At 40.4% G+C, this 13,265-nt stretch overlaps 1 protein-coding gene across 1 annotated transcript in view; it reads left to right on the top strand.

Moving 5' to 3' along the window:
* PKHD1 (PKHD1 ciliary IPT domain containing fibrocystin/polyductin) overlaps positions 1-13,265 on the top strand; it is a 250,597-nt gene that overhangs the window by 213,304 nt on the left and 24,028 nt on the right. Inside the window, exon 59 of the mRNA XM_051615066.1 lies at positions 9,266-10,271. Coding sequence (XP_051471026.1) covers positions 9,266-10,271 — 1,006 coding nt within the window. The remainder of the gene's footprint in view (positions 1-9,265; positions 10,272-13,265) is intronic.

Here is a 13,265-nt window from a genome sequence, read left to right on the forward strand (position 1 = left end):
CTGGTAAAGCTTAAGAGATGCTCCATCTCCAGATCTACTGTTTCTCTGCTGAAGCTGTCCAGAGGACTTTGATGGGACAAGGGATAGGCCTAGGACTACCTAAAACACGAGTACAATAACTATTTGCAAAAGTAAGCCTTAAAGCTTCTTCATACCATTTTGCATGTGTATGAAAATAACTACGAGAGTGCCATTAGGATCACAGATCTTCTTTGAGTCATTTTCAACCCTGACAACTTCTATGGACATAGCCTAAACTGGCAGTTTTGTCCTAGTCAACATATAAAGGCCTAACATGTTGATATACTATGATCTGTGATGAAGCCCTCAGAAGCCTGATCTAACTCTAACTTGGTAGTTAGCCTTGCTTTGAGCAAGAGGTTGAAATAAATAACACCCAGAAATCTCTTCTGACCTATTCTTCCCTAAGATGTAGGCACGGTATTTTAACCCTAGGCCTACAGAAACATTTGATATTGTTGTTTGAAACCAGTCTCCTTCTATCCCTGCACTCATGGTGGTTCCAGAAGTCAGAAATTACTTTTACAGGCTCCCATTGGTTTTGCTCAGATGTCTCTTTTGCAGTAAATTCTCTATTTCTCTGCTTTCCAAGGTATTTTGTTCAGTGCCCTCTGCTTTTCCTAGGTCAGCTGTACTGCTCAGGAGGGGAGCACTCTGGTCTGCAGTGTAACTGTGCAGCAGGCTATCAGTGCTGCTCTAGGGTGGGAATATTTAGATCCAGTGGCTTTGCTAGTGTAGCTATGAAAGCCTAACCCCAAACATTTGTATGCAGCCTAATCAGATTTCTGTCAGGGATAGGGGACCTTTCTTTATTTCTAGATTAACATGGTAGTGGCTTCATCTTCCTTCCTTCTGTCCTTCTGTTCAGAACTGGAGAATACAGTTACTTTAGAGGTGTGTACAGAGCTATCATTTCTCACTTATTTCAGAGTAGGAACATCTGTTATGGCTAGCTGTTCTGCAAGCCTTGTCAGCCACATTTTTAGGAGTTGGGCTGATTTCAACTAACTTCAGCTGTCCAAATACAGGCCTTCAGACCAAACTATCTGTCTAGGTTTCCTATACAGCCAGTCGAGACAGATACCTCTGGAAGAGATACAATCCATCTAAGGGAAAGCAGGAATGAATGACCCTCTGAAAGTCTTTCTTCTCTCTCTCTCTAATGATTATTGTCTAGATGAACAGCTTAGACTAGACAATTAGCTTTGACTAGATGCTTAACATTTAGGCAGCTGAAATTAATGTGATGAATTCCATTCTATGTGCTCAGATAATGACTCTAGCCTTTGTATCTCAAATTTTAGCTCTTCAATATGTTTTCATAGGTGTTCAGATTCTGCTCTATGCTTTCAGATTAATTTCAACTTCTAAGGCTTAAAACACTTGCTTCCCATTACTGTTCATTGTCATAAATATGTCATGGCATAATATAACTGCCTGTACCTGTAAGGAAATCCTTCTGCTTTAAGATTCAGCTCCATAGCCCAATCAGGACTAATATTGCTGAAAATCACCCTAATAATGTCACAGGGACAATTGTGCTTGTGAACCTTTCTGTCACGAGCACAGGTTCTAGAACTGTGCCTCCAACTAAGGCAGGGGGAAGGAAGGAAGGAAGGAAGGAAGGAAGGAAGGAAGGAAGGAAGGAAGGAAGGAAGGAAGGAAGGAAGGAAGGAAATAGACACAAGGCTGCTGATAAAAAGATATTGAAGACTTTGAGCAAAATGGGGAGAGAGCTCAAGAAGTCATCAATTTTTTTCTGAAGTAGTATCTACACTTAACACCACTTTCAAGAGAAATTGATATAACCTGCTAAAAAATTTTTCAGTCATGTTAGTTCCACCAGGTTCCTAATCAGTTGGTTTCAAGGCCTTGGTATTTTATTTTATTTTATTTACTAGAAAGACATTTTTTCTAATTTCTAACCTAAATATCCCCGGTTAAGATATATATGTTTTTAATTTTTTTGTCTGTATTGAACATGGGAAACCAGCCTTCCTTCCTTCCTGATAATTTTTATGAAGCTTCTATAAACTAATTATACTTCTTTAATACACTAACTGAGTTACTGTCTGTAGCCTTTCTAGGCTGAAGTTAAGATATCTGAAATACGTTTGTTTACATGGTATATCTGGGGAAAAAAGGCTTTTCAATAAATTAGTTTTACAGAAAATTTTACACTGTTCAAAAATATTGTAATTTCTCAGGTAAAGCCAAAAACTTAGTAAAATTTTAATATTTAGTCAAAATTTTGTAATTTTTAATAAAGAAAAAAAGGGAAAACAATTTTTAGAGCAAATGCTGAACTCTGTTCCATTTTCTCCTTCATTTATGTTTTATAAAAATAATTGCCATTTTTAAACTTCTTAGCTTTAATCTGAATGCTTCCAAAATCTGCAGGTATTTGGCATTTTCCTGCTGGCCCACTTCTAATGGAAAATCATTTAATCTCTCTGCAAGTTGGTTCCCAAGACCAAAGAACTGTTCTCATTGGGAAGAAATGATAATAATAGTCAAATGGTGTTCCCTGCAAGTTTTATTTTTAGGCAGTTCATTTTATGCCCCAACTTTATTTTTGCAGAAGAAAAGGATTATTTGTCTTTGCAGTGACTGCAGGCCATGGAGGGAAAGAGAAGCTGAGAACTTTCCCCTCCATAACAAAACCTGGCAACGATGGTCTTAATAGAGTTCAAGTTTAATTGATTAATTCTTTCACCACTTGTCAGAGAACATACTTTTGTTTGCAGTGACAAACTCAGCTCTTTCCTCCCCCATTTCTCCAGTGAGTAGCACAAGCACTTGTGTGGAGCACACATTACCACGAACCGTTACGATGTTTGCTGTCAAACTCATTTATTTATGCAACCACTGTGGAAAGGCCTGGGGCCCATAAGCAGCCCTGAAAGATTTCAGAGCCCTGGTGTGGGGTCATGAAAGGGAAAGTGAGGGGGAGGGTGAAGCCTCCACTGGTTATGAGAAAGGAACTGACACAGGAAATGGTCACATATGGCACAGATTTATTGTGTCCGGGACTTCCCATTCAAAATTCATTATATCCACAGCTCAGAGGAGTGCATGGCACGGCCACATTCATTTTTAGGTCTGGCATCTGATGAAATTGCTGTTCTGCTTTCTGGTGGTGGTGGTAGCTTTATCATTCCGTGGCCAGAGAGACAGTAGTGACTAGAACCCCTTCGGAAAAAGCTCTCACCTGTATGTTGAGCTAGCAATTTGACTAAAACACCTAGATCGCTGGGGTTGCTGGTCAGTATTGTTCTGGTCTTTAAATACACTTCAAGGAAACCAGGATTATCTTACTGGGAAACAAAATGGGAAAAGCTGTGGTAGTGACATGAGAAACAAACGCTTACAGAAAAGTATGTTTTTTCTAAAGGTGCAATAATTTGGACCAAAAGATGTTTCTTTTTGCATATTTCTCTTTTAACCTGAAAAAGTTCCCTAATCATTAATTAACAGACGAAAGTCCTCCATAATTGTGTCTTTCTGATTCAGTTTAATAAAATGATGGACAAGCTCTCTAGGTCAGTGCTGACAATCGTAGGAATGGACGCCAAGTCTACTGAGTCAAGCAATGCTAGGATATGGGCACTGGAGCTTCCTGGTCACTCCTGCTACATCAGAGGAGCTGCAAGCCCAGTTTGATCCCAGGCAACACAACAGAGTCCAAGACAACTCCTGGGAACTTGTAAAAAAATAGCACAAGTCAGGAGCTAGTTCAAAAGAGCAGTTTGGATGTTGCTACCATCTTAAGGAAAGTCAGTGATTTTAATACTACAGGAGTGCCACACCAGCTGGCCTTGGGGACAAGGACCTGCCCTTGACGCTGGTTATTTCTTTAGTTTTGATGGATGCAGTGCTGTGGTAACTGTGTTCTAGCCTCGTCTTCTGGGCACAGAGAGCCAAGGTATTTCCAGGTGTGGTCACCTTGCAGTAGCAGCAGGGCATTTAAGTTCTGTGGCATTATAAGTAACACCACTTAATTCAGCCATGACACAGGGTCTGGGCGGGGTAACCTCAGTCAAAGACACTTCAGATTTAATGATTCATCTCCTTTGAGATGGCTCAAGTTATATCTTCCTGGCTAGGCTACTCTTTTCCCCAGCTTTTTGCAGTTTTGTGAGACTCCAGAGGTTCCTGACCTGTAAATCACTGAAAGCTTGGGGAGCATTTTGGTTAACATTGCTATTACACGTGCCTTGTTTCCATGTTCTTTCTAGATGACTCTTTTTGATCTCTGTTGGAGATCACCCTTGCCTAGATGGTCTTCCCTCTTCTCATGATTTGACTTGTGCACTTGTGCTTTAAGGCCAAGAATGACTTATTGCTATAGTTTCTGGGAATTAGAAAACTTTTCAGTTTTTTATTCATAACTTGAAATAAATATGATCATCTGCAACACATGTGCCTTACCTCTTAGGTGTGGGGAAACTCTGAAGGGTAGGTGCTACTATAAAAATATGTAAATACATGGAAGATGCAAATAATGCTTGATTTCACAGCAGTGTGTGTGGCTGTATCAATGCATGCAAATACTCAATGTAAGAACAAATATTTCACATAGTACACCTGTTTTTCTATGGATTTGTGCATGAAAAGGAAGGGCCAATGCAGGTCCTGGGGCTTGTAACAAGGGTGAGATTACACTATAGGTTTTCCTTTCAGTGGGAGAACTAATAACTGCTTTTTCTCTACTTGGGCATCTACTTTCACAAAACTTATATGAACTTAGCATCTTTTGAGTCCACAAATGTGACTGAAATTGGCCAGGGTGTTCAAAGTTTTTTTCTGGAGGAACAAACAATAAGCAAGAGAGAAAAAAGAACCTCACATTGTGATCTTATGAGACTCATTTCCTTTGAAAATAATTTTCTTTAAAAGAAAAAAGAGCCTAAAGCAATCACTTCATTTTTATTTACATGGTCCCTGATATGTGTATTTATATCTATCTATGTGTGTGAATCTCTCACACACTTAGTACACAGACACAAGCACACATGTCACCGTGCATTCCTACACGTGTGTTCCCAACACACCTTCCAAGAAACCCACTGCAAATAAGTTGCTTGGCATTGCAGATCTGTGCAGTTATCCCCCCACGGGAACACTGGTATACTCAACTGAGTGATGTCCCTACAGTCAGTGGGATTTCTAAAAATGGTGGGGGATGCCTTGTCTCAACATCCACTGAAACTGGCAGGCTTTTTTTTCACTTCTCTACATAAAGATTTACAAGACTGGTGTCTGAGGAGCCAACACTTTCCTAAGATAAGTGCATAGGCATGGGGACCCTGTGCCAGGGATTAGACAGGAGAATCAGGGTCAAAATTATTGATGGGGAACATCTGAATTCAAAAAACGTGGAAAACCTTTTGTGTAGCAAAATACAACTGACCTCAGAATAATTTAGCTTTGCTAGATTTCTAAGGTCCTATTGCTGGGCTTTGTTTTTATTTTATTTATTTATTTCACATTTGAATGTCAGCAGGTCAAAAGGAACAGTTAATGTTGATGAATATTTCCCCTTCAGCAAAGATTTGTGCTGGCCAGCCCAAGGCCAGTGAATTGCAATTTCTAAACAGTGTTCCATTTATCTCTCCCCTCCCCCCTCCTCCCCTACTTGTTTTTATATTTTTGTAACTATAATTTTCATTAAATTAGAAATAACTGACAGGCAAATCCAGTCAGATGGAAAGAAAATTGTGGGAGATTTATTTTATTTTGATAAAAAACTGACATCGCCTTTTGTTTTTGTCAAAAAAAATGACTACATTTTTCCTTATACCATGAATTGTGAAATCTATCACAAAATGGCTAAAAATTATTGAAGGAAATGGTGGTGTTAACCTGAAGGGGAAAATCATTAATGTTGATGTATTTCATTCAATTTTAAATGTAGAAATTATTTTATTTTATTTTATTTATTTGGCATTGGGGAACTAGGGAAAAGACACGAGACTTGCAAAGGACTCTGTGTGCCTTTAAGTCAAAACATCTATTTTAAAAACACTCTTCCCTCCTTCCCTCCTGCTCCATTTTTCTAAATAAAGGATATGAGATGTTGTTGTTGTTGGTTGTGTTTTTTTCCTAAGCAAAAAGGACCCCCTCGGCGCATTTTTCTTTTCAAATGTGAAATGAGGTGGAAAATCCTCATTTCACGACAGGAAGGACAAATATTGACACAAAGTTAATATTTGTCAGGAGCCCTAGAAGCAACCTGAGTGCTAAAATCTCGTGTAGATATATATTTATTTTTGTGGCTCTGGGTGTGTGTGCATGTACGCGCATGCATGTGTATATAATTAACTAATAAACTTGACTTGGTGACAGGGGAATCTGCAGAAAGCAAAGTCTGCTCTGTAAGGCTGAGGAAACAGCTGGAGAGGATAGACACACACACACTCTTCACCTACTTCTCACTCATTTATTCACCGAGTGGGACAAACATGACACACAAGCCTGCACAAACACCCAACACACACATGTCTTCTTCTACTCAGATGCACTCAGCTCCTGGTTGGAGTTTCAACCTCACTCATTGCTACAGCTATGAACATAACCTTCATCTTTCCCACCCATTTGTAGAGTCTCTGGTTAACTCACATGCCAGGTTTCTCTTTCTTTTTTCCCCATCTTTTTTTCCTCCCACTCACACACGTGTGCAAACCACGCACGCTCAAATATAACCTGTTTAATCAAATTTCTTCCATTGCAGAGGGGTGCTTCTGGAATTTATCACTGTTATTGTTCACCACCAATGTGAATAGCACGTCAGCTCAATATTCAGTGGTCATTCAGTATTTATTAAGTCCTGTCCACTCTGGCCTTTTTTAGAGGAAAGCCCTGGGGCAGATTAGCTGCTGGCCCTGACATGCCGCGTCACTTATCTATTCACATTGATTATGAGAGTCAGCTGTGGCCAGGACTCACTTTTTCCTTCTTCTCTTAGACCCCTCTTACAAGCACCCCTGCTTGGATTTTCATGAGGAAATAATCAGATTAGGGCTTCAGCGGCAAGTTCATATGGAGTTCTCTTTCTCCAATGTGCTACTAACTGAATAAACGTGTTTTGTGGTAAATTGTAAATGACATTATGATTACTAAGGCCAGCATGGGTTTCATTTAAAAGTGATCGAAATTGCAGGCTGCAGAAATTGTGACTGGCAGATAAGGCCATTAAGAAGGAGACAAGCAATGATGATCGTTCATGCAGGGGTGTGTGTGCAGGAAACTAAGCAAACCCCCCTTGTGAGGCAGGCAGGGCAAAGGAAAGACCTGGGAAATCACAAAATATCAGCAAATCCCATTTGTAGACAAGAGAAATATCACCAGGGGGACATGGGGCTTCCGGAAGAGCAGCTGATGAGATCTGTCAGCCCTTGTGGGCTGGCTGCCTGCTGCAGGCTGAATCCTTCCAGTGCTCCAGGACAATACCCAATGTCTCTGATCGTGGTGTTTCCACTTCTGCTCCTGAACACAGTTGTTGCTCCCCCTCCCTTCGCCCCCAGCACATGCCAATAACAAAGTACTTGCACTGATGAAGCAAAAAAAGGGGAAATAAAAAGGGAAAAAATGGTAAGCTGGTGTCTAAAAATAGGGGCTTTTGCACAGATCTTATCTGACTTGGACCTCCTCCTGAACTAAGCTTGACATTAATGTAATTTTGTTGCTTTCCTCTGTGATGTGCAGAGTGAGAGCTCATTCTGGGAAATGCTCACAGACTACAGTCTGCACACAAGGAATCCCCTTGAAATAAATTATAGCTGTGTCCACAAGATCCAGGCATCAAGACGTAAGTATAAGCAGAGCCCAGACTAATTCCCCACAGTTAATTTCTTTTTCAGGGGTCTGGTATTTTTCTACAAGTGAATTTCACAGTTTTAACTATTCCTTGGTGAGGGGAATGCCCTTTTATTCATTCAAAAGTTTGTGACTCTCAAGGCTGTGGCTGTCCTTTTCTGTCATTAACACCAGGAACTGCTGATCTGCATACACATCCCCAGAATTGCTCAATGAGGATCACAGAGGTAGTTTAGACACTGGTTGTGCTTCACCTAACACTTTTGTGAGCACAGCTAACTAGGGACTGAGAAGGTTGGGGAGGGAAGGAGGATTATAGCTGGATACAGCAGCAAATTCCTCCTTTGATTGTATTTTGAAGAGAGGAAGGAAAAAAGAAACATGCATCTTTTCCTAAGATGCTCCAGGAAGAAATGTTTATGTTTTTGGTGCCCATATCTGAACTCATTTACCCTCATTCTCATTCTCATTCTCATTCTCCCTTTATAATCAGTGATGATCTCATTATTACAGCCTGAGGCACAATTTCTCTCATCTTAAAGCAGAGACCTTTATTTGGTCAGATGGAGCTGAACTCAGAAGACTGTATGAATTACATCTCTTCTGTGTAGATTCTTCCATAGAAGGATTCTCTTGACTTGTCTCCACAGACACTGGGATGGGATTTGGTGTCAAATTCTGACATACATGGAAGTGTCTTAACTCCTGTTATATTCAATGAAAGAATAACTAAAGTGCCATCTAAATGTCATTCATGGACTATATGCTACGCCTACAGATGTTGTAGCTACCCAAAGAAGTCCTGGTGACTTCAGGTACTTGAGATTAAGTGACAGGATTCTACCACTCATCAGTAAAGTTAGAGGAGATTTATAATTCTGTGATTCTGTTATTATTCTTTATTAAAATATTTGATTTATGAAAAGGCATGATTATTTATTAAGATTTGTTATTAAAAGGAGATCTGGATGATAAAACAAGTATTTTATGGTGAACTTGGTTGCTTTCTAAATTGCTCTGTCTGTACATATGGCTGTATCAGCAGTAACGAAAACATCCCTGTGTCATCAACTCTGTTTTCAGCACAAATCTAAAACATAGCCCCATACCTGAAGACAATTAACTATCCCAGCCAGCAGCACATCTTGCTCTTTCATTAGTGGTCATGATTTGGAATGTAGGAAGAACAGGAAAGTGTATACAGTTTCTATACCATTAATTACTGGTCTTCAACCACTCAAACACATCTTGAAGTAGATGTGTTACCTACCTGTTTAGGGTCCAGGCTTCTTTTAAAACCATGTAAAATTTTAGCACCAACAAAAGTGACTGAGCACTGCATGGGAAAACAAGCAGCTATACCACAAACTACTATGTCTGAAAATTAATGTGCTCTTTTTCTCAATCTCCCTCCATTCCCTTCCAGGAATTTACAGAGATGACAGTAAGTGTACCTTCAAGACCTCAGTACAAGGCTACTTCTGCAAACAGGCAGATCATGCACTCGTCATCCTAGAAAATCTGGACCCCAGTGTGGCTGACCAGAGGCTGTTTCCAGTGGTAGCAATGACTGGCAGCTTTATGGACACCTTCAGTGATGTGACTTCTTATGCATCATGTTATCCTGCAGAGCATCGTTCTACTTTCTTTTCCGTGTTGCCATCTACCAAACTCACTACGGTTTGCTTCCCAGACCTAGCACCTCTGGCTTTCAGACTCTCTGTCCTCAGTGGCCAAAACACAACCAGACTGCCCCTTGCTATATTCTACACTGAACCCCTCAGCCTTCGCGTTTTCATTCAAGGGAAATATGTGTCTCCAACCCCATCTTCTTTCTCGCTGAATGAAGGGGCAGGAGCCAATTATTTTAGCTTTGAAGACAATCTCCTCTATGTTCTCCTTCATGAGAAGGAACCTGTGGAAATAGTTGCTGGCCTTTCTCTTCTTTTGGCTTTCACTGTAACTGATGATGTTGGGAAAGAGAGTGAGGCAACTATAATACATCGATTAGCTGATTTCTTGAATGTTGGTCACGACCAAGTCAGAGTAATCCATCACGTGCTGGGAGGTGAAAGCATGTTGAAGGTAATCTCAGCCAATGCTAACAAAAAGCAATATCACTGCCCTACCATGGCATTTTGCATGGACTTTCATAGCAGGTCTGGATTACAGAAAGTGCGGAAAGAACCAGTGAGCACCCGAGCTCTGCAGTCATATGATGCGGCTGGTGCTTCAAGAGTGCTCATCGTTGAACTTGGTGACCTACCAGGCCACCCTGGAAATGAGTTGACAAGGGACAGTTTAAAGAGTTTGGCCAGAGAAATCATCAACAGTCATCAGGCTGGAGACCTTCAGAGAGGCCTTGGTTTGCCGGTTGATACCTTAATGGTGACTCAGCCTGCCTTACTGTTTCCAGGAGAAGCCAACAATGGGTAAGTAGCAGATGCAGTACCATCACAAACTGATTGAAGTATAATGAGGTAGTTAGACCACTTGATCTGCTTACAGGGAATAAGTTCTCCACTGACTGAAATATGACTAACTATGCTGAAACACATTATAAATTCTCCACAACAGACCTATGCCCAGCTACTAACTAAACTGGACTCCTGAGTGTGAATTACGGTGTTATTCTGTTGGTGCTCATGAGTCTCTGTAGTGCAGAGATGTCCAGGATGCTTTAAAGCAGGAACAGAGCTCCTCAAAGTTTGTCTTCAAACTATGAAGTACTGAGTAAAGTTGATGTTTATAGAAAAGTTCAGACTTCAATGGCAGCTTATAAATTGATTCACCACCAAAGATGTGTTATGAAAGATAGGTTGTTGCCTTAACTAACTTGCAGGTCTAAAACTTAATTAATATACTTTTAAAATTTAAGGCCAGAAATGACTTAATCTTATACTTCAATCTTCTGCATGACACAGGCCACTGCTGCTCACTTTGATACCTCAACATTGATGTTTCTTTTTAACTAAAATTCTAGAAAACCATCTGGTATTGAAGACACAAGAGCTGGACATAGCAAATACTACCTGAATGTGTGCCTAGATCTTGAATGCTCTATCCCTGGTTTTGCTGTCCTAAGTACTTGCCCCCTTTCTCTTGTCATCCTTTCTCTCCAGCTTCCCATGAAAGTTGCTTCTCCTTCCCTTCACTGTTACATCAATGACCTTCTGGGCATTGACTCTTCCTCCTCCTCCAAATACCCACAGAATAATCAAATCACTTAGCTGTCTGCTTTTTGATAAATTGAAAGGTTTGAGTCCTGGTGAGTGTTGCTGTCCTTCTCTGTCTCTGTTTACTGACTCCTTTTTGAAGTGCACATCTGAAAAGCCACCAGATTTCCTTCATAACAGTGACATACCCAAAAGTGGTATTAAATTCCATTTTCTTCTGGCAGAATTCAATGATTCTATTAGCCCATTTTTTAATCAGAAATAGTATAACTCATATTTATCTGCTTGTTCTCTGTATTGTCTAATTTCTTTTCAGTTCTGGCCTTCCAGGACCCAATCCACTCAGTTTGTTTTCTTGGATCCAACACACTGAATGTTTGACTGTTCTCCCCATAGTTTATCAGCCCACCAACTTGCTGGGCATTTTGTCTTTGTATTTGTTTCGTGATGTAGATGTAACAACAGGCAACCAGCTGTTTTTGACAGAATAACACAGGACACCTCTTGACTGTATAATGATTTCCCAATGGGACCTACCTTTTGAGCTCTGTCAGTTATCTAGTTCTTGGTCAGTTTTGTACATACTAATTTTTATTGATGTTCTGTAACAAGGCTCCATTTCCAAAGGTAATTTTTTCCTCTCCTTTCTAAAATCAAACAACCCTTTCTGTCCCTCTTTCCTCCATCCCCATCTTGCTCTTTTCAGCCTCTTGGAGCTACTATATGCACAGCCCAGATGGCAGCTCTTATCTGCAGAGTAGACTGTGAGGAGCAAGGCTGGGAAGGGAGCAGACAGCAGTGTATTTCAGCCTCAGATCCTGAATCTGTATTAAAAGCATATGGGAAATATGAAAAAGGTAATATGCCATCTGTTTTTAATAGGGGACATGGGATTTGATGTTTGGCAACCTTATTGTGTACTCTCTTTGTATTGCACAATAGTTTTTTTGATGTTGTGCACTGTTGAGCCTTACCCAAGTATAAGCATATTCCATCTATGCAAGAAAGTAATTGGATTTGTCTAAGACTTAATTTCTCTAATTAATACCATATCCTCTGACATTTGCCACTGACCCTTGTACCATCCTGGTGTCTGTTGGCTGCCAGTGATACAAACTACTATTCCCGCTCTTAACTTTTCTACTGGACACGAAGTCGCTTCTGGTAATGAAGCACCTACAGTAAGAAGACTGGTCTGTGACCATAAGAATGTGTCCCTGCCCGTGCAGGAGGCTTGGAACTAGGTCATCATTAAGGTCCCTTCCAACTCAAACCATTCAATTATTTTAGGAATCTTTGTTTTGTTTTTTTGGTTCGCATTTGTTCGTTATATTAGGGACAGTAGGAAATTACTATTTGCAAGATAAAATGTTAAACTAGGACCAAACTCTGAAGATATACAGTATTTTTTATCAGAAGAACTGACATCACTAAGATATTTGGGGGCATTTGTGTTATGTAGGACACTACAAAACAGAAGTGTGTCCATTACTGATGATCAGAACAAGAGGAGCAACAACAGCTACAGTATAGAGAAAGGAAGAAGCTACAGTTTTTTAGAGCAAGTTCACCAGAACCCTATTAAATACCTATAGGTTCCTCAATTCATCATGGCCAGGGAGATCACTTAAAGGAGAGGACCACCCTCTTCTGTGTGCCAGGGAAGAAATCTCATGGCTACATTTTTTCAGACACAAATGGCATAATCTCTACACTGGGGACTGCTTTCCTAGCTGGCATTTGTCTTCCCATCTGTGCAGGCTTTGTGAAACCCATTCAAGCAGCAAGTATCAGGACAGGTCCCTGGGAAGGTGGCTGCTTTGTTGCAAGGACAAGAGCACTGCCGGCTTAAAGGTAGAGATTCACCATCTCAGTAGATGACCTAGGATGTATATTCAAGAGAATACTAACATCACCAGGTCATAGCTGGTGGGGTCCTCTGCTGTGTTATTTATTGCTCCCTGTCAGCCATAGCTTTTCTGGAATTACTCATGGCTGACATTTCTGATGCAATAAGGCCATAGAAAACTTGTGAAATGAAATCAGGGTTTTCCTGTTGGGACATGTAGTAACCCCACTGTCTATCTGTCTTTCTTTATGCAGCACATGCTAGCACAAGAAAGGATAAATGGGCTGAGATTACAAACCAGATTAATTATTCCTATATATTTTTCACTGGAAGAAAAAAAATATATTTTCACTCGTGATTCATACAAAATCCAACCAGGCTGTCAGACAGACACAGAACCT

This window comes from Apus apus, chromosome 3 (genome assembly GCF_020740795.1).
Source record: "Apus apus isolate bApuApu2 chromosome 3, bApuApu2.pri.cur, whole genome shotgun sequence".
NCBI classification, from domain to species: Eukaryota; Metazoa; Chordata; class Aves; order Apodiformes; family Apodidae; genus Apus; species Apus apus.